Source organism: Austrofundulus limnaeus, unplaced genomic scaffold (assembly GCF_001266775.1).
Source record: "Austrofundulus limnaeus strain Quisiro unplaced genomic scaffold, Austrofundulus_limnaeus-1.0 Scaffold68, whole genome shotgun sequence".
Classification (NCBI taxonomy): Eukaryota; Metazoa; Chordata; class Actinopteri; order Cyprinodontiformes; family Rivulidae; genus Austrofundulus; species Austrofundulus limnaeus.
In genome coordinates, this window is record NW_013952470.1 from 1375752 (window position 1) to 1396688 (window position 20937).

The 20937-nt window shown below is 38.0% G+C and overlaps 3 protein-coding genes and 1 long non-coding RNA gene across 4 annotated transcripts in view; 1 reads left to right on the forward strand and 3 right to left on the reverse strand.

The window, feature by feature from the left end:
* On the reverse strand, positions 1-4122 carry tmem82 (transmembrane protein 82). Its single transcript, XM_014010393.1, has 6 exons — positions 3879-4122; positions 3711-3780; positions 3376-3562; positions 2219-2633; positions 1964-2151; positions 1-1304 (listed from the first exon to the last, which is right to left on the reverse strand). The coding sequence occupies exons 1-6, from the start codon at positions 3970-3972 to the stop codon at positions 1224-1226; spliced, it is 1035 nt and encodes a 344-aa protein (XP_013865847.1). The 5' UTR covers positions 3973-4122; the 3' UTR covers positions 1-1223.
* Positions 4123-9440: 5318 nt separating this feature from the next.
* Positions 9441-12069, reverse strand: mad2l2 (mitotic arrest deficient 2 like 2). Its single transcript, XM_014010399.1, has 8 exons — positions 11743-12069; positions 11260-11378; positions 11042-11113; positions 10866-10966; positions 10672-10766; positions 10407-10480; positions 10190-10282; positions 9441-10076 (listed from the first exon to the last, which is right to left on the reverse strand). Exons 1-8 carry the CDS (start codon positions 11780-11782, stop codon positions 10038-10040), a joined length of 633 nt encoding a protein of 210 aa, XP_013865853.1. The 5' UTR covers positions 11783-12069; the 3' UTR covers positions 9441-10037.
* A 200-nt stretch (positions 12070-12269) lies between these two features.
* On the forward strand, positions 12270-13457 carry LOC106518952 (uncharacterized). Its single transcript, XR_001310382.1, has 3 exons — positions 12270-12320; positions 12617-12673; positions 13018-13457. It is a non-coding gene; the product is annotated as an uncharacterized LOC106518952 (long non-coding RNA).
* A 2785-nt stretch (positions 13458-16242) lies between these two features.
* The window catches only part of LOC106518941 (solute carrier family 35 member E2), a 16357-nt gene continuing 11662 nt past the window's right edge, over positions 16243-20937 (reverse strand). Inside the window, exons 8-9 of the mRNA XM_014010392.1 lie at positions 19279-19424; positions 16243-17270 (exon numbers count right to left, since the gene is read on the reverse strand). Of these exons, the coding sequence (XP_013865846.1) occupies positions 17045-17270; positions 19279-19424 (372 nt within the window). The 3' untranslated portion in view covers positions 16243-17044. The remainder of the gene's footprint in view (positions 17271-19278; positions 19425-20937) is intronic.

The window sequence follows — 20937 nt, forward strand, 5'->3', positions numbered from 1 at the left end:
TTTTTGATGGTGGGGAAACATCATCATCCAGGAAGAAATGTGGTCGAAAAAAAACCTTGAATGACGGTGATCGGTTAAACGTTTGGTGAAATCAGATTGTAGAAAGACAACAGTACTCATGGCAATGTTTAATAATGAAAATAAGAGCATTTCCTCACATAAAATGCAAAGGGAACTAAAGGTATTGGGACAAAATGTCTAGTCTACCATAAAAGCCTGGGATTGCAGGTCTGCTCTTGATTCTGCAACGTCATATGCCCAAAGAGCAACTACCTGAGCACAGTAAATGACAGATATTCCATCATTCTGTGGATATTTGCAAAGGCTTGTTTCAGGGTGAAAATGTCAGGATTTATTGGTCTCAAATCAAGAAAAAGATGTTCAGGGAGCATAAGACCTCATTTACACCCATGGATCGGCCACCAGATCTAAACCCAGTTGAGAGTCTTTGGGATGTACTGGACGAGACTTTGCAAAGTGGTCTGACTCCACGTTAATACAGGATCTTGGCGAAAAACAAATTCAACATTTGGGATATTGCAGAAGCGTGTGGAAAAGATGCCACAGCAGATATATGCCATGATCAAAAATAATGGCCCTAACCAGTACATGAAATATTAGTTCTTTTTGTTTTTGACCAGGCAGTATATGAAAATGTATCCTCTGCTGAAGTTGTTTAGTAGCTATTAACTGCATGAATTTACAAAAATGAAATTTGTTTTGTTTTTCACTTGTGTGGTAAACTAGCTAGTTTTATTGCTTTCTATGTATTTTTTTTTTCAGTTTCGTAATAAATGCAGTCATGTAACAAGTTGCTTTAGTTTTACACTTGTCTCAATTGAACTGAGTCATGACTGAAGTGTTTCCAAAAATGGCGTAACGTATTTCATTTTGAAATTTGAGAGGTGTTTTCTGAAACATTGATTAGAAACAGAACTGCTTTTTATTTTAACAATACTGACACTAGCAAATATAAATACAGACTTATAAAATACATATAGTATTTGCTGCACAAAGAAAATCAGGGTAAAATGCTTTTTCTATTAGTTTTTATGAAAACAAAATTGCAAAACTTTATTGTCGATAAATTGAAAATTAATGAGGTTATTTTTTTTAATGGAACCAATACAGAGTAATGCAAACATTACTTCTATTCCAGAAAGGATGACTGTTGATCATGTTTGGAAAATAATATTTTCATGTTTTGATTTTGAATTGTAGCGCTATCTTTGATGCTCCTTCTGGTGTGTCCTGGGTTTCTGTCGACGGTCTCTCCTTGCGTAGTGTGTATAATCCTCTTCATCCTGAATGCAATACGTGATAGAAGAAAATGTGTGATAAGCGATGATCAGTCTGTTTTACCAAACTGAGAAGAGATAATGCAACAGAATACACACCAATTAGACACAACAATATGTCTCCTGACGGTAAAATCAGTAACACTGCTCATCTTGAATATGTTGTTTTTCCCAGAAAAGTCTCATCCTGACATTTCTTTGTGTGTGTGACTGTGGCCAAACATTTACAAGTCAAAACAAGATCAGAAAACGGGTCAGTAGTAGATGATGTCATGGCTGATTGGTGTATAGTATCATTGAAATAAAATTTGAAAAATCTTTTTTGATCGTAGCTTATTTAAAATTTATCATCAAATAAAAAATTTTAACCTTAAAAAATCCAGTCTTTTTAAATTCAGCACAATAATTTGCAGTTTTCTTGTGTGCTTTGTATCATATAAAATATAGTATCAGTTCATCAGGAAGAGAACTAGGTTCGGTTTTCTGAGTTAAATACTTCTTTGACCTGAATCTGTCTCTGGCTCCTAAAACTGTTCCTCCTGGAACACAACTTTTACAAGTTTATTCTCATCCCGGGACCCAGTTTGATATTCTGACCCAGTTTATTGGTCTCAGTGGAGACACTGTGCTTTTTGGTCCTCTCGTGTGTACAGATTCTGACTGACCTGTGAGGATGCTGCATCCAGCAGGTCATTGGCTGGGAACAGACAGCTGGCCTCGCCCAGGAAACACATTAGGATGTGGAACACGTCGGCCCAGCGTCCCACAGTCAGCATCAGGACCATCAGGCCCCCGAGACGCACCACAACTGCATTGATGACAGCCTGGCTGCTGGGCAGACGATGCTGCTCCTCTGAACCGAAACAAATCCGATTACAAACAGTTTGATGAGCTTTTTGCCTCATTTAATGGTTCCTCACCCTGCATGTAAACCACCAGCAGCGTGTAGCAGATAGTCAGTGGGGTCCAAAACCTTAGAGCCTCTGTGGCAGAGAGGAACTGCTGGTTAATGATCGACACGCCGGCCAGCACGGCCACAGAGAACGTGATGGTCATGGTCCTGCAGAGCACTGGCAGCAGGTACCATCCTGACGTGAGGAGGCTGATGCAGATGCCGCAGTAGTTGTGTGAGCTGTGCAGCTTGTACAGAGCCGTGACGTGACGCAGGAGGGCCGCTGCCTGCCTCGCCAGGAACCAGCTGAGGGCTGCAGCCAGGAGCAGACACAGCCAGCGCTGGGGCGCCCCCTCGTGGAGGAAGTTCAGACTACAGCTGAGCGCACAGCCCAGAGAGAACTGGCTCTGAACTAACAGCTGCTGCAGAAATTTCCTGGAGTCCTGGGGAATATAAGAAGAGCGTGGTGGGTCAGTCAACAAGATGATGGGCTTTTTGGTTTAATACATAATAAATGTCAACAGGAAATGATCAAATCTAGATATTAGCTTTGCATGAAGCTAATATTTTGGGCTGGTAGAAGCAGTCATAATTTGTAGCTGAACAAAAACAGCAGGGTTTGCCTCTTAAATGTGGAAAAAAGCAAATTTAATATTAAAACATAACATAAGCCAAGTTAAAACAAGAAAATATTTAAAACAAGTGTTGCAAATAACAAGTTTTACAGTGTGCATCTTAATAAAATTTACCAGGCTCACAAGAAACCATGCTGTTGCACATTCTGTCCATTTTTGAATAATTGGGAAAAGCATTTTATTCCATTATGATGCAATAAATAAATAAATAAATTCAACAGCATCTCTGAAAATATTAAAATATTACAGTTTTCCCCTTAAAAATAAGGATAAACTTCACTCTACAGGACTAAAAAGATAAGACATTTAAAGGTGACATAATTTTGTCAATGTTTGATTTTAGATGTAGCATTTTGGAGGAAATGATTACAACCAATACATGACACATGAGCCATCTGTAAAATACAAGTGTTTAAAACAAATGACACTATTGCAGGACGACTTTGCTAAAAGCCTTTTTTTAGAAACATTACTGATTGAGCAGCACACGTCGTCCAGTCCAGCTCTGTGATAAATCACTGCTTCTGTTATCATGGGAGCACTGTCTTACCGGTCCAGCTGTAACCAGTCCAGAGACGGCTCGAAGACAAAATTCTAGCACCACCAGCGACGCCACACGAGACCCCACTACAGCCAGTATCCCGGTCACAAAGAAAAACTGGAGCAACCCAGCAACCCCATTCGCAGGCCTCCTTTGACCACTGCTTGATGTGCCGTTTTCATTTTTTTCTCTTGAGCTGCAAATGACAGAAAATCTTTATTTTCTTTTTTTTTAAAAGGTGAACATAAATAAATTGAAACACCTAAAATAAATATTTTACTATTTCACACATAAAAAAGGAGCACCGATGGAAGTGGAAGTGCATCATAAGGTCCTTTTCTCACCTCTCCTCTAACAGTAAGTGCACTCTCAGCAGGGAGCACAACACAGAAATCCCACATGCACCCACCAGCCCTGCAAGTCACACAACACCAAGTTTACACGCCAAGCTGCAGCCGTTTGTGCACTTTAGATAAAAACCTGTATGCAAAATAAATCAAAGAGGAGCTCACCTTGAAGTAAACCATCAAGCGGATTTGCATCTAAGGTCAGCCACCCTGGAAGGAAGTAGGAAGTCGGTAGAAACGATGTAATAAAAGAAAACATTCCTTTAGTGATGAAGTTGTTCTTTTAGGAAGTTTAAAAAAATCGTCTCATGCTCCGGATTCATGTTTTGTTGTCATTTCTCAGATCAGGTTTTTAGTAACGCGGAGAAGCTCTTCTGTTTTTGTTTCCTGTTGCTCCAGCTTTCAGCCTGTTCTGTGTCTCTAACCAAAGGTCATCCTAGTGTTGGTGGAGCACTTTGAGTCAGAACAAGATAATGGAGGTTATTGCACCGTGACGGAAGCTTTAAACTCACTCTGAACCAGAAAATTATAGTTCTGCTGCCCCGATGGCACAAAGGAAATTCATTTTGGGGGGGGGGGGGCAAGTTGGATTTAAAAGTTTTATTTTGCCTTCAGATATAATTTCAAGTTATGCTTGTTTACATTCTGCAAACTCTCAAATATGCTTCACCTCTTAGTTCTCACACCCTTGACCTAAATGCCAATGTGCTGTTGTACCGAATCACCAAAACAAATGTTTGAAGGTAGATATAATAATTGGTGTTATTTCAATAAAACCAAACTTTCTCCATCAAGACAACAGCCAAATAACATGATTCCATAAAGGAATGCATTTTCCCGTTTCATGATAGGTCTTCAACAATGGTGTCACAACCCCTAGAGGGTCCATGGAGGTACTGTAGGGCGGTCCTTAGATTTTTGGTTAATTATATATATTTTTTTATATTTCAAAGTTATGTTTCAGTATCAGTAATTTTAAATTATTTACTGTTATTTAACCAGGCAAGTCCAGTTGAGATCTCAGATCTCTTTTTCAAGGGAGGCCTGGGCCTGAAGGCAACCTATTGTACATGTTTTTAGGGGTGGGGGGAAACCAGAGTACCTGGAGAAAACCCACGCAAGGAGAACATGTAATCTCCACATAGAAAGACCCCAGGTTCGAACAGGGGATCGAACCCAGGACCTTCTTGCTGTGAGGCATCGGTGCTAACCACTGAGCCGTCGTGCTGTCGTTAAAGTATGTCTCAAGTGGAGGAGTTGAAGTATCTGTGCGCCTTGTTCATGAGTGATGGTAGGATGGAGCAGGAGATGGATCGATGGATTTGGAGCCTCATCCTCAGTTATGAGGGCGTTGCTTCGGTTGGTCGTGGTGAAGAAAACTGAATTGAAGGCCAAAGCTCTGGATTTACTGGTTTGTTCCAACCCTCACCTGTGGTCATGAGGCGTGGATCATGATCAAAAGGAGATCCTAGATACAAGCAGCTGAAATGAGCCTCCTTCATCAGGTGGCTGCGCTCAGCCTTAGAGATAGGGTGAGGAGCTCAGAGAAGAGCTTTTGCTCTGCATCAAAATGAGTCGAGGTGGTTCATCTGATTAGGATGCCTCCCTTTAGAGGTGTTCCTGGCACATCCCACTCATAGGAGGCTCTAGATAAGACCCAGGACTTGCTGGAGGGTTTAGGTATCCTCTCTGGTCTGGGAACACCTTGAGCTGGAAAGTGTTGCCTAGACCTGTTGCCTTCAAGACCCAACATCAAACACACAGTAAAAAGCATTATGTACTACTAAGCCTAGTTTTTATAAAACATAATAAAACGCACAATATATATTTATACTAGGGGGAAAATCGCGAGGAGCACCACAGGGGACTGTACTCTCACCATTCCTGTTCACCCTGTACACTTCAGACTTCCAGCACAAGTCAGACTGCTGTCATCTACAGAAATACTCAGATGACTCTGCAGTTGTTGGGTGTATCAGAGATGGACAGGAAGCTGAGGACTGGTGGACCGCTTTGTGTGGGAACAATCATCTCATCTTGAATGTSAACAAAACAAAGGAGATGATTGTAGATTTCAGGAGAAATAGCGTTAGATCAAACCTTATTTCCATCATGGGAGAAGAAGTGGAGGTGGTTGAGGAATATAAATACCTCGGTGTTCATCTGGACAACAGACTGGAGACTCAACAGTGAAGCAGTCTACAAGAAAGGACAGAGCAGACTGTACTTCTTAAGGAAGCTGAGATCCTTCAATGTCTGCAGCAAGATGCTGCAGATCTTCTATAAGTCTGTTGAGACCATCCTCTTCATCAGACTGTCATAGAAAAACAGAGCGTCTTCAGCTGGAGGCTTCTTCAGTTTGGTTGTAATACAGACCGCTACAGAAGATCTTTCCTGCCCACAGCCATCAGCATTTACAATAATTCTTTAGTTAAATGTGTTAGAACAACACCTAATTTCCCTCTGGGATCAATAAAGTATTTTTGAATTGAGTTGTTCCATCTCTCTATCAGTATAGGGGTCCCAGACTGAAACATTGTAGACCCCTGGTCTAAGCTCATCTTGTGCTGACAAATGATGATGTAACCATTTTGATCAAATGTATTACTGTGAGAAGTGGAGTTCAATGTGTTCAACTCTCAGCTATTACCACACCAAATCTTGGAGACCCTTTTATGTTGGCCAATACTGAGTGGCCATGGCAGCCATTTTGACCCCAAAAGTTAAATAATAGATCTCATCCTGTGTTTCATGTGCTATGCTGCTAAAAGATGCAGACGGACCTCATTTCCTTTCGGCAGCATGGTCATAAATGATCATCAAGCTCTTGAAAAACCGAGAAAAAAACCCCCGACCTCATTAAAATAGGTTTAAACAAAGGTTTAGATGGCGTGTAACCTGAATCCAGGTTCACATCCTGGATAATACATTACAATGAGGATAAAAAAGCTGATTATCAGCATATCTCCTTTATACAAGTTAGAAACTTAGGTGTTGGAGCTCTATGTTTACATTAAAGGCAAGTGAATGGGAATCCTGAATAATTTTAATTGTGAAATCAATATTGTCCAGAGAAGTTTTAGCATGCTGGCAGTAAGTGTGAAATTTTGTTCCTGGGAAAGATATTACTAAATAATAAAAATAAAATAACCACTGAGCTCAGACTGCTTTTTATCACGTAAAAAGTCAGAAAATGAAGCAGAATGGGGAGCTATGAGTTCATGAAGTGCTGACTTTAGTTAATAAACTATGGTCAAAGTTTTCTCACAGAGCAGGAAGTAAAGCTCCTTATAAGTCATTTATTTATCACTTCTGATGAGTGCAAACTGGAAACTGTTTCAGGCTCAAGCAGGTGAGAACTTTGACTCAATCGAGGAGTTTCAAACTGATTTCTTTGCTCACTGAAAACAGATTATGAAAAAATATTAATACTGTATTTGAAAGTGAATGCTGTCCTGTTGCTCGTCGACTCCTCAGACGGCTCTACTCTGTCAGAGACTGACCTCAGCAGATAAAGCTCTGACTTTAGGAGACAAAAAACATCCCTCATGGACTCCAGTGGTACCAGCACGGTCCAGTATGATCGCTGGAACGAAGACAACATCAACATGAACGTAGAAGCCACACAGTCTACTGCAAAGTGAGCAAAGATTAAACATCTTGGGAATATTAATTGTTACTTTTGACTGGAAAGCCAGATTTTCAGTGAGTTTTAATAATATGAACAGGGTTTTATTGTTTTTACAGCACCATTCAGTTATTTGTATCCCTTAAAGGTATAAAGGGAACATACTGTGTTTGACACGATTGTGTTTTCTTTTACATTTACAGAATCTACAACAGAGTGTGTGTCGGCAGGACTGGGGTGGTGGTGAAGACAGTTGGAGCCATAGCTGCAGTGATGTTTGTTTACTTCTTAGGATATGTGACTGGATACTACGTACATCGCTGCTAATGGCACATCTGTGGCCTGAACTCATAACAATATGATGTTCAGAGATGCATACATTGATGATTCTCTCACTGATCATGTAATTCTGAGCTGCTGAACTTATTTAGGTTCAGGTGCAGATTTAACAGATGACTCTTCCAAATCTTTTTTTTTCCTCAACCATTTTTAAATATTAACACGTGCAACCACTGTTTGAGAGACAAAAACAAACCATTTGTCTATAAAAGCCATGAGAGTAAGGAGTGCAGAAATGATTGTTTCCAATTTGTTGGCAGTGAAAAAGATATTTTATTTCAACTAAGAAAGTGTAACATATCAAATAGCAACTAGCAGTGAAAATTCAAAAACACCATGACTTAACAGTATATAGTACAGACATTTTTTTACTCTTCCAAAATAAGCAGCTTCAACATCGTGTTGAAACTGCAATAATGCTGCAGAATCATACAGCCACCTGAGACTCTGTAGCAATGAATGCCTCTAAAATTTACTTTAATTACTGTATTCAACAAATCCAGGAGTAGACAGAAGATACCACCAAGACAGCCACATCCAATAAACACAACTTGCAAACATTTTTAAACCCACTCAGCAACTCTCATGCTGCACTAAAAGTCTGCCTTTAAAGGAGACCTATTATGGGGGTCCTAGAACAAGTTAGGATCCATCTGTATGCTCTACAAAACACGTTCATTTGATTTAATTCACAAAATTAATCTCAGAAAATGAAATTTCACCAGGTCAGTTCTGCCTGTTCTGAGCTCTCTTCAAAACCTGCTGCTTGCATGAGTTGCTATCAGAAGTTTACTTTCAGCTTCCTTTCAGGTGAAAGTACAATTTTTCCAAAGTAGTTCATGGTGAAATTATTTGCACAAACTTTCATAGAGCTGGGCAGTTTGACCAAAATTTTACATCACTGTATTTTCAACATTTTCACTGGTTTGACGGTATTAGACGGTGTTTCTCTTTGCATCACAGGTCAGCTGATAATAAAATGTACAAACACTGCTTATTGACTTTTTTCTTTTACTATACCTCTGTCTGTGTCTCTGTTTCCCTCCTCTATGTGTCTTTTTTTCTCCTCCTCCTGGTTGGAGACAGTAGTAATGCATTTTGGTCCGGTCGTGAAGGAGGAAGGTTAATAAAAGATTATTATCGGGTCTATTGTTTTGTGTTATTTAATAAAGATTAACAGCACGACTCACACTGCACACCAGTCATTTCAACTCCGCTACAAAACTACTTCCCCCGGGCTTTTCACAATAGAAGCACGTTAAAGTCTCCATGCGTCTCCATATTAACGTTACGTGTTTAACCTAACCGTGCACGTCACTGAAGAGGTGTTTACTACATCACCGATGGCGAAAACAGGATGTTTTTTTTAACGTCAGTCAATATAAGCAGCGGAACTGGCACCCACCGCTGCAACAAACTGCTCAACAATTTCATTAGCATGCTAACGAACATAGCGGTGCTGCGAGGAAAAGTGTCCCCCGAGAAACAGTTCTCTGGCGGCCGCGACCGTCGTGTGAAGAAGAGGGCGGAGTCTCTGCTTGGGTTACCAGGAGACGAGTTGGGCTCAGGTTGGGGTGGGCTGAGTGCCGCCTGTGACATCACAGGCCACGGGATTTGAAAACTTGACATTAATATATAAGAAAAATACATTTACTTAGAGTAAATATTCCCCTGGGTGCATTTTTTGGTCCTAGGCCAGTTTTTTAAAGAAGTACATACCCAAAGTCAAGTAAAAAAAAAAAAAACTAAAAAAAAGTGAATTTTGCATAATAGGTCCCCTTTAAAACAAACATGACAACATAATAAAACCACATTTATGCACATCATCCTAAACATTTACTGTCATCACAATAACAGAATCACAAAGAACAACTCCAAATGCAAGAAATCACAGAAAATAATGAACTAAGTGTTGTGCGTTTGTTCTTTGCATGGCAATAAAAGATTGGCCAAACCAGTGGACTCTCTGTTCTTAATGCCTCACCTGGTTTACATGATAGTGGCCGATGTGTTGTGAGCATCAAGGTGGCAGAAGAGAGGAGGAGGGTTGAAAATAGACAGTTTATCACAACTGAAATAGTCTTTCTAGTTTTTAAGAATAAAACTGTGCAGGCCTGTGTGAAACAGTTAAACTTACTGAATCAGCTTTTTATTTGTCACCACAGCGTTTCAGTCTGACTCAAAAATCAGTGGCTGCAGTGAAAGTAAGCCAGCCTAAACACATTCCACAAGGATTAATCTGCCCTTATTAAAGTTCTGTTGTACATAAACAAATTAATCCATCTCTAATACAGACATTCTGCTCATGAGTTTGTGTCGTCACAGATTAGCCCACCGATCTGCCCTGCTGGTTCTGCCTAAGCCTTCTGGGCTCTCTCCTCCACATAGAGCTGCATCTGTGAACGACAAATACGAGTCTCTGTAAACAGAAAGTTTGAACATCAGAGGCGGACAGGATCAGGGTCAAAAGGTTTTGATCCTGAACGTGAATTTCAAGCCTCTGGCTCACCTTTACTATGTCAGACGTCATGGACTTCAGCGGGATGAGTCTCGGCTCCTTCATGTGAACTTCCTGCTCATCAGCGATGATCCACGGAAAATCCTGAGGAGGCAAATGTTATATACATGGCTTTTTTTTGTGTTTACATATTAAAAATTTCCTGGGGGAATTCACGCTGCTGTCTCTCTGAGCATGACTCTAAATTCACCGTCCTTAAAATTTTCACCTTGATGACTTGAACCTTCTCCATGTTGCGAGTGGCGGCCTCTCTGGTATGTACAAGTACTGTGAAAGAACAACCTGAAAGACACAAAAGGTAATAAATTTAAATGTTACTAAGTTTAATTAAACACCCTCTAACCACACGAGGGACAAATCATGTTCATTTTGTTTTAAACGCCATAAACTCGTTCTGTCAGAATGACAGAAGCCTGGATTAATGCCCTTTTCTTTCAGATTTCAGAGTTCTGAGTAAATATCACTGAAGTTACCTGGTGGGTTATTGATTAAAACAGCATCACACACGCTGATCTTCAGAATGAAAGCCCTGAGCAGCTGCTCCACGTGTGACAATAAAGTTTCTGCACTGTGACAACAAAATCAAAATTAGCAAATACACATTTCATTCCGAAACGTACTTCGGAGCGAGACTTTTGCTGATTAAAAATGGTCGATAGATGGAAACCTGATAGAGAGAAGGGGAGGCTGAGAAATCTCAAACACAAATCTCTCGACTGGATGATGCTCTTTGTCCATAATGACCACCACCACCTTCTCTGCATCATTCTGGAAAGTAAAGTGGATTCTTCATCAGCACCTACACGTGCATTTAGGTTGATACTGTTTAGAAACTCATCTTACTTTCTCAATTAGTGGCTTTATACAGTGTAATGTATCTTGGATATACTGATTCAGGTCAGGGTGACATGACATCTGCAAAACAGAAGGCCATCTTTTAAGAACTGTAGAAACATGTGTTACAAAAGGCCTATTTGGGTACATACAGACATTATGCGCACACACACATTTGCCTACCTTTGCCTTTCGGCAACAGGTGATAATTTTACTTAAGTCCATACCTGCACAGGCACATTGTATTTCTTCCTCTTCTGAAATATTCCAGAGGGATATACTTCACGAACATAAAGAATGAGATGAATTGCAACCTCCAGGAACTCGCACAGAATGTCAGCAATGACTGGAAAAGAGGAATAATTCTTGTTAACTTGTGCTTGAGGATGTCATATTCACCATATTAAATCACCAAATTCAATAATACACCATTATTTAATGTTGCCTCAACAGGTCATGTGGTCACTATGGGCTAAGTTTTAACATAGACTTGTGTTAAGAGCAGGTAGATCCGAATGTCACTGGCATAACACAATATGGTGTTGTGCTTCAGCATACACTTTCACGAGATTAATATAAAAAACACAATTTTCTATCAAATCCTTTTGATTTTAACCTTCAAAATGCCATTAAAAACTGTTATTTTAAGCTGAATGTTTAGAGGCCACACCAGAGAAAATTTGAATGTTTTATTAATTTGTTTATATTACCTTGTCCAAAATTAAGGTCTTGCCTGGTTAGAGTCGTCATGTTTTATCATCCACAATGAATCGTTTAAGAAATCATAAAGCTTTACTAGTTTTCCTTGACCAACACGAACATCAGTGGTCAGAGGCTGAAGAGCGACTTCTTTCTTTTGTTAACGCCTGACCCTACAAAAATACACCACTTCAGTTGCTACAATGTCCTACAAGTCGGACGGAAATATCCTGCTTTGTGTAATAAATACGAACAAAGAATGTAAAGAACTTTATCGATCAAAACCACGGCGTTTTTTTTATCCTTTTACAGCAGCTATTCGGCTATTCAACGCGCATAAAAGTGACGTAACATTATTTTTGTTAATCGTCCAACAGTGATGAGGTCACCACCGTTTTTACACGAAAAAAAAAGCAAAAAAATTAAAATTTAAATACGAGTGTTTTTGTTTATCGCTCTTAGTCATAATTTCTTTTACCTTAAAATAATTTATTTTACTTCATGTTTTTTAATTACACCTGCTGCATATCTCTGAACTTTTTTTTTCTTGCCGGCGACTTCCGGTGACAACAAAGATCAGAGAAAACGAGTAATTATTGACTTTGTTTTCCATTATTTTTTTAAACGCTTTAATATTTCGAAGATTAAAATAAACCTAGACTGTTTTTAAATATCTACCCTTAATTTTCTGATCAAAAATAAAATATTATCTCTTTTTCTATATATCTACATATTTAATATTTTAAACCTGGGACTGATAAAAATGTCTTTACGCACATACAGTTATAAATAAAAACAATTCTTTTTAGACCCGGATTTTATTTTTTTTAGTTCATATATTAACATTTTGACACGCTTTGCTTTATGACAGCTGTGTTCTTGCAGGCTGGGAGGTTTTTCAAGCCAGGCCATTTCTGGAGTTCATAGCTGGGAGCATTTCAGGTAGAGAATGAAAAGTTTAATTCATTTTATATAAGAAGTGTTGTAACAATTTATCTTTGTTGACAGTTACAGGTGCGGTGGGACTTGCTTTTAATCATACATTAGACATTTTGAAGGTTGAATGAAATGGCTTTGTGTGTAAATCTGGCTTATGCTGACATTTATTGTTGAATTTAAAGGTATGTTTTCAGGCCCAGTCTGTGTACAGAGGTATATTTCACTGTGTGGCTAAAACCTATTCTCATGAAGGCATAGGTGTCATCCCCTCTTTCATCTGACAATGATGTTGATGTACAACGTTAATGGGAGTTTCGCCATAAGTTGCTGTTTTTCTGTTGCCTCAGATGCTGTTTCCGGGCCTGACCACCAGCGTCCTCAACTCCATCACCTTTGGTGCTTACGTCAATGGTTTGGATTACCTCACTCAGTCTCAGCGCAGTCAGTGCAGTCAGACCGGCCTCTGATACACATGTCTTTACGGTTGGCTGTTTTTCAGGTGTGATGCAGGTAAGAAAGAACGCTTGAGGGTTTTTTTTTTTTTTTTTTTGTGGGGGGTGCTTATTCTCACAAATCAGCCTGCAGAGTCGCAGCTGCACTGTAGTTTTTCCTGGACACCTGCTCACAGTGTCAGTTATTAATGTCAGATAACTGACTGGAGCAGATAAGAATGGTTTAACTTTAGCAGGTGGCCAGTGGTGGACAAAGTACTCAACTCTAGTACTTGAGTAAAAGTACTGATACTCATTGTCAAATCTTACTCAACTACAAATAAAAGTTGCTCGGTCAAAAATCTACTTAAGTTAAAATACTTAAGTATTAAAAATTACATGCATTTAAAAATACTCAAGTATTCAAAAGTACAAATTAAAATGTCCAATATCAGTACATTGCTGTATTGTTTTCAGACTGTGATTTTACAGAACCTTGTCACTCTCAGAAAACACCTGATGTATCGACACATAGAACCACTCTGCTACAAATTTGACTACACCTGTAAAGACTTCAGCATAAAATGCAATAAAGTGAGTGGTGAGTAAATGTAATGTAATTTATCCTTTTCATCAGGAATATTTCCAAACAACATGAAAATAGCCAAGGTAATCCCTCTCCATAAGAGTGGTGAGAAATATATGTTTACAAATTATAGACCAATACCACTGTTACCACAGTTTTCGAAAATTTTGGAAAAGTTGTCTGTGACCAGATTAGATAAATTTATTGATAAACAAAATACTTTAAGTAAAAACCAATATGGCTTTAGGGTTAATAATTCCACATCAATGACTCTCATGGACTTAGTTGAACAAATAACAGCTGTTGATCATAAACAATACTGTGTTAGTGTTTGTGTTGATTTAAAGAAAGCATTCAACACCAATGATCATAGTATTCTTCTTGAAAAGTTAAATAAACATGGTATTAGAGGAACGGCACTACAGTGGGTATCTAGTTATTTGAAAGACAGAGGTTTGCACAAATAAATGATGTAAGACCTGATTTCTGTGATATCGGAGTTCCACAGGATTCTGTACTTGGACCAAAGTTGTTTCTTTTATATGTAAATGATTTGGTAAATGTGTCAAGGTTGTTGAAATGTGTTTTATTTGCAGATGATACCACCTTTTTTTGTTTTGGCAAAGACATAGAACGTCTGATGGAAATGAAACAGAATTTGTAAAAATACAAACTTGGTTTCAACTTAATATATTATCAATAATTTGGACAAAACTAATTATATGATATTCAGTAATAAAAAGAAAACTATCAATATTTAATTTAGAGTTGATGGTGTTGAGATRTGTAGAGTCAGTGAGGTGAAGTTTGTGGGTGTCATCATTGATGAAAAACTGACATGGAAATCAACAGATTAGCTAAAAGCAGAAAAAGACTAAATAAAAGCTGCAATAAGTTAGCTAAAGGTAGCAAAATGATAGGTAGAAGCTAATACTAATAAGGAGCTAAGTAGCAAGATGTGGTTAAAAACTAAACGTAGAAAATGTCAGCTAAAAGTTTCAAGTAACAAAACACCGTCAGAGTTTTAGTTAAAGCCCAGATTGGAATGTTTACATGCCGGGGTGTTGTTCAGAAGAATGACAGAAGTTGATTTAGGGATAGGTGTGGTCTGTTCAGGTAAGGTGAGGTGTTTAAAACATTATTCATAAAGGAAAAATGATGGTAAAACTATAGCTTTGCAGGCAGTGAAAGTGCACATTAGGTTGTTGCTTTAATGACTGATGACCCACAATTTAATGTTTTAAGAGAATTTGAAATGAGTATCTTTGAAAGATTTTGCAGCAAAAACAAATGGCTGGAGCAGTCTTTATAGTGTCAGCCCTGATTCATATGCTTAAATTATAAAATTCTATTGGAACATAAGCAGAAATAATGTAAAGATAGTTTACCGTATTGTGTCACCTCAGACCATGATGACACTCTAACCTCATGGGGAAGAACTAATCCTGATTCCTGACTTTTCTCTTTTTTTTATAATGGGGTATTTTCTGTATGTTGCATGGTAAAACTGTTTGTTAGTTCACATCTTTTCTTTTGTTAATTTTAGATTTTTTTAACCTTGATTTTTGCTACGGCTGTCTTCATGTTGTGTGGTGCTATATAAATTAACTGAATTAAATTTTATAGGGTTCTTACTGGGACATGTACAACTTAGTACAGGGTAGGTACTTATGGTAGGCTACTTATGGTACATAAAGGCCAGTTACAGGGTATTTACATGGTATGGATAGGGGGAATTTACTTGGCAATTACAGCTGCAAATATACAGGGTACTTACAAGGTAGATACATTCAGGATACTTGCAGGGTATGTACACGGTACTTAGGGGACACTTATATTCAAAATTCAATTCAAAGATTCAGTGTTTATTATACACAGATGAAACCTGTTTCCCTGAGCAATGAAATTCTTACTAAGATAACCAGACAAAAAAAAGCACTTCAAGGATACTAAAGAAAGTACCAAAGGGATAAAGGATAAAAAGACCACACTTGAAACAATAGAGACCAAACTAGAGATAAAAACATCAACATATATGGTTTTTATAAGGTATTTATGGAGATGTGTAAAAGAAGTCTAAAGGTTTAAAGGGGTAAAGGGAAATTACAAGGTAGTTATAGGTACTGGGGTAAATACAGGGAAATTTTAGTGTATGTACGGGGACCTAAAAGTTATATTGACTGTTTCATAAAACCACTTGTGCTCCAGTTTGGCTCCATGTACAACAAAGCCTCTTTAGAAGTATTTTACTGCAGTCAGCTCTGAAGCACATTTTCTTGTGACAACAGTTCATATCAGCGTGCCAACCGTTGTAGAAAACACTGCTCCTGGGGACGAAATGTCAACATGTTTATACAGTTTCTGCTCTGCTGTAACTGAACACAGAAAGTAAATAAACCCTCGAACTCTGCACATTTCATTTACACGTTCTGATCACTGAAATCAGGCTGAAACACTCTGCATGTTTGAACTCATTAGCTGAGAGAGTGTTTGACATTTTTTTTCCCCCTCTGAAAAACAAGGTAAAACTTGCCAAACATGACAAAATAGAAAAGTAGAATGAACAGATTTAGCTTTTATTAGAAAAATCTGGTCATTGTTTTCAGCTGAAGACGTAAGAAAGACGATCGCTCGACTCGGATGTTTTTTTTTTTCTTTTTCTCTTTGCTTGTTGATCTTTATTGGTCGCAGAAGAAGGGCACAGACAGACAAGAGGCAATACGACAAGCTTCAGTTTTATATACAGTATACTGTATGTCAAATTAAGTAAATTTACAACAAAAAACAAAAACACCTACGGATACATGAGAGAAAAGCAGCATTCCTAGAATGCAGAAAGTGTCTCTCAAATATTGTACACATTGTTAAAAATGTGTTAAAACAGGCAAGTTTTTGCTGAACAAGTCAAACAAAATTTATTTCAGGCACCAAACCCATTTGAAAATGCAAATAAGTTACAGTTTACATCTGATGATACAGTGCAGATGACAACATCTCACTTTTGTTTTTTTAATCTTGCAGCTTCAGTGTTTCACAGTTGCATTTAGCAGCTGCTGTACCACAGATGGAGGATGAGGCAATCTGGAATGCAAATGTTCTTCACTTCTTTAAAAAGCTGTATTCACCCTGAGTTTCTCTTTTTTTTAACTGATTGATACGAGACCAAAAAGGACGCTTGTAGTGGTTATCAGGCCCACGATAAAGAAATACAGTTTGTGATGTTCAACAGGACCGTTGGTAGTTCCTGTTGGACAGCGCAGCTTGACCTTATTTTCAAAACGCTGCATAAAACCTGAAAGGAGAAGTTTTTTTGTGTTTTTCTTTTCTTTAATGGAATGTGTGGCCTTAGAGTTCTCATTAAGAGTGGGAGGCCTGGAAGTCCTGGTCCTGCAGCTGTGCTTTGTAGTTCTGTTCCGCAGCCATCGCCTGAAGGGTCTTCCTCTGGATCTGTCTGGCCTTGTTGTACAAGAAGACGCCGATGAAGACGACGACGGTGCCCATGGCGCTGAGGATTGTGATCTGGTTGCTGAAGATGAGGACGCTCAGCCAGACGGACAAGGCGTGTTTAACAGTACTGGCAACACTGGGGAAGAACGAGGGAAATATTACCGCTGGGTTTTTAACGAGAAACAAATCAGACAGTAGAAAAACAGCGTTAATTTATGTTAGTTTAACTGTACTATATTTCAACATCCTGTTAAGACTCAAGAAAGTGATAAAGTGAGCGATAAGTAGTTTTCTAACCATAATCAGACTTTGAAACCCTGTTTAAACATCAATGAAAAGTTAAGATATACTTTATTTTGAAAAACCAACACCGCAGGTTCTTGTGCGAGACTGAGCGCTGTCTGTGTGTGTAGTCCTCACAAAGATACCAAGGCGTGTGTGTGATGTGACGCTCGATGAAAACTGATGCGACAGCTTTGACCTACTTTTCTTCTTTCAAAGACACGACAGGTGAAGCTGCAGCATGTTTACCTTATCAATAATTACTCAGATACAGCAAGAATAACCAACACAGACCCGCGTGTGACCCGGAGCCAGCAGCTCCGTGCCTGTTAGCACTAATCAGCAGCGCAACTACGAGCTAATGTAGCTAATGTCATGTCCCTCACCTTTAAAAAAAAGTAACCAGAGTTGTTTGTGAGCTCAAAACACCATGAATCCAGGCCGAATGAGCTGCTGTCTGTGTGTCACCATCCAGCTGCAGCACAGACGGTCTCAGGAGCATTAACCCTTTAGGGCCCAGATTTAAAATGTGGTAAATAAACTATTTTCAGTGATTGAAAGGAAGGTTTTTTTTTGGATAGTTGCATTTTTTAACTATTGTCTTTTATATCTACAAGAATTAAGAGTTCTTCTGAAGTGTTACAAAGACAATTTGTAGAAACAGGACACAATTTAAGGATTTTTACTATTATTACTTTTTAAACATGTTACAGAAGTAATAGAAGCAGGTTTATTTTGAATAAACATAATAAATGTGTTAATTCCTACAAAAATGTCAAATATATTTACAAAATACACTAAACTGATTCAGATTAGCATAAAATATATCATGTTTTATAATTAAATGTCTGTGTCAATAACCCCACCCCCCCAAAAAAAAAAAAGAGCCCACCACCACAACAGTTTAAAAACATCCTAGGGGAAACCCTGGAAGGTAAAGAAAACAACTGATTTTCAAATAAATTAAAGTACTGTGACCTCTGTTAGCTTGTCAGTTTTAGGCTGTATTTCCCGACTGTAGTCATTTAAAGTTATCTACAACAGGTAAGATAATGACTTTTACACAGAACCTCACAAACAGTCTGAGCTAACCCATTAAAGATAAAGAAACGCTTTTATTTGGATAATGTTGTCACTTTAAAAGACAAAGATAAGCATGATATCATGCTGATAACAGTATGGTAATTGTCACAGCTAATTGTCCTTAGCGAACACAGAAATGAATACAAGTCAGCCAATTTTGCAGATGCTGAGCTAAACTTTGGTGTGGTAGTAGCTGAGAGTCATCCCCAACTCATATGGTAAGCACTAATATATCACATGAAAGCTTTGTTTGATGATTTAAGTTTTTATTTCAGTCCTATTTGACCTGAACAGTTCAAGCAGAAATTCACACAAATAACTGCTACTACTTAAACAGATGTGTTGTTTTTCGAGTTTAACAAGATCCAAACCAGTAGCACCAGAATCACCTTCACCTCCTTTCTTTTTAAAAATCACTGCAAATCTTTTGATAAAAATCTCCTTTAAAATTCAGGTGGGGCTGTGATGATGTCGTCTAACACGACCACAGGCAACCCGCTGCTCAACGGCACCAGTTTTCTTTCAGAAAAAGCTTTAAGCAACTTTTGATACGTTATAGTTCTCTACAAGAACACTCGTTTAGAACACTGAGTGGAAAACGTGAGCAGCGTCTTGTTATCTAGGGAGCACGCTGACGAACTGGACTTTGCTCTCTTAGAGATAAAAGAGGAGCTCATTAATCATAAAGCTGCCGGAATTATCTTCATTATAAGAGTCGACTATCTAAAAAGCACAGGGTGACAGATTTCTGTTCCAGAACAGTTCTGGTTTTGTCCTACCTGAAAGTAACGGGGGAAATCCGACCCATGAGTGCGTAGGCCGTGACGCTCTGCAGGTGGAACAGACACCCGTCGAACAGCAGCAACAGGATGATGTCCTGATTGAACATGAAGCTCTGGCCACTCTTCCCAACCGCTGGAATTTCCTGAAAAACAAATCAACATTAGAGAGCTAGTATTTAAAATACTTTTCCCCTAGTGTAATGTCTAATTGAGAACAAACCCAGTGTAGTAACAGCTTTCTTTTTTCTGTTCCTGGTGTTGAGAAGTGTTCTCATGTTTCTACTAAGTCTAGCTCTACATTGGTTGTATGTACTCGCCCCCTTCTTATCACTGTACTGGTGTTTAATATAAATATTTTAATGTTTCCTCTTAATGATCAGTTTTCTACCTCGTTGTTGTGTGACTTAAAGCAGCTGGCAACTTGTGAATTCTCTTCAGAAATATAAAGACTTATGTTATCTTTAGGCCTGTCACAATAACTAATTTTACTGGACGATAAATTGTCTCAGAAATTATTGCGATAAACGATAATATTGTTGGAGACCAGTTTAAACTAATATAATGATATAACCTCCCTGTAAGTTTACATTGAAATTTACGTAGTGTAAAAAGAAAAAAACAACTGTTTGCAATGCCAGAGTTCACTCCTTTCTACGCTAAAAGTAGAAAAGAGGGAGACACGAAGAAAACAAAAACAAGCAAGCAAATTAAAATTATTGTCTTCATTTTAAATTATCTTCCTCAATTTAATTTATCATACGATTATTTGATTTATTGTTTATTGTGACAGGCCTAGTTATCTTATCCTATATGTAAACACTGATCTTATAGGATCATGTTTTATAGAAAATAAAATTTGATTATAATTTAATTTAGTACTTATTCTTACTGCCTGCAGAAATAAAAGGTCTGCATTTGGTAATGTAATGTGTCTCTGTTAGCAAAAAAAAATACATCACTGGATTTATTTTAACCTCTTAAGCCCCAAGAGGTGTTCTTGAAGTTTTTCCTCAAAATACCATGCCGAAATGTAATCGAGTGTATCTCAGCATTTACTAACTCTACTTAAATAATCTTGGTATCAAAATAAAGCTAACACGTATTAAAACAGCTGCTCTTGTTTTAGAGATATTGAGGATGGAAAATATTATTCAATTTTTTTTCACTCTCACCTGAATAATTTTTTCATTAGACAGTATACTGTATAAACCATTTAAAACCATAATGAATCAGACTAAAAACTCTTGGAAACCATAAATCCACTTGTGGACATCACCTGTGCAAAGATTCATGCTGCTAAAATTAATTGGAGCAAAGTTACAGAGGTTTTAATAAAGAAATAATTTTGCATTTTGTCATTCTGCACAGGACAGACCATGATGGTACCATTAATAAATGTTAAGAAATCTGAAGTTTTTACATCCAAAGGTTATTTATGTTTTTCTTACCTGCCTTAAAATACTTTTTATTGAATGTTTGTTCTTTTGAAAAGTTATCCAAACATTTATTTGTCACCATTTATATTATGTAAAATAATGAGAAATTATATTTGACTTCAGTTGGACCATATTCCCTCAAAAACAATTTTAAAAACTTTCAACACACTTTATAACCTATTTTGGTTTGCTTGATAAAAGATGTCAAAAAACTTTCCTT

Excerpts from the sequence above, each read along its gene's own strand:
- mad2l2 (XM_014010399.1), bottom strand. The coding sequence starts at position 11,782 with ATGACGACTCTAACCAGGCAAGACCTTAATTTTGGACAAG. Across the intron at positions 11,114-11,259 it reads AATACAATGTGCCTGTGCAG|ATGTCATGTCACCCTGACCT; the intron begins GTATGGACTTAA and ends TCTGTTTTGCAG. Across the intron at positions 10,077-10,189 it reads TGACGTCTGACATAGTAAAG|ATGCAGCTCTATGTGGAGGA; the intron begins GTGAGCCAGAGG and ends TGTCGTTCACAG.
- tmem82 (XM_014010393.1), bottom strand. The coding sequence starts at position 3,972 with ATGTTTTCTTTTATTACATCGTTTCTACCGACTTCCTACTTCCTTCCA. Across the intron at positions 3,781-3,878 it reads GCTTGATGGTTTACTTCAAG|GGCTGGTGGGTGCATGTGGG; the intron begins GTGAGCTCCTCT and ends TGTGACTTGCAG. Across the intron at positions 1,305-1,963 it reads TGGATGCAGCATCCTCACAG|GATGAAGAGGATTATACACA; the intron begins GTCAGTCAGAAT and ends TATTGCATTCAG.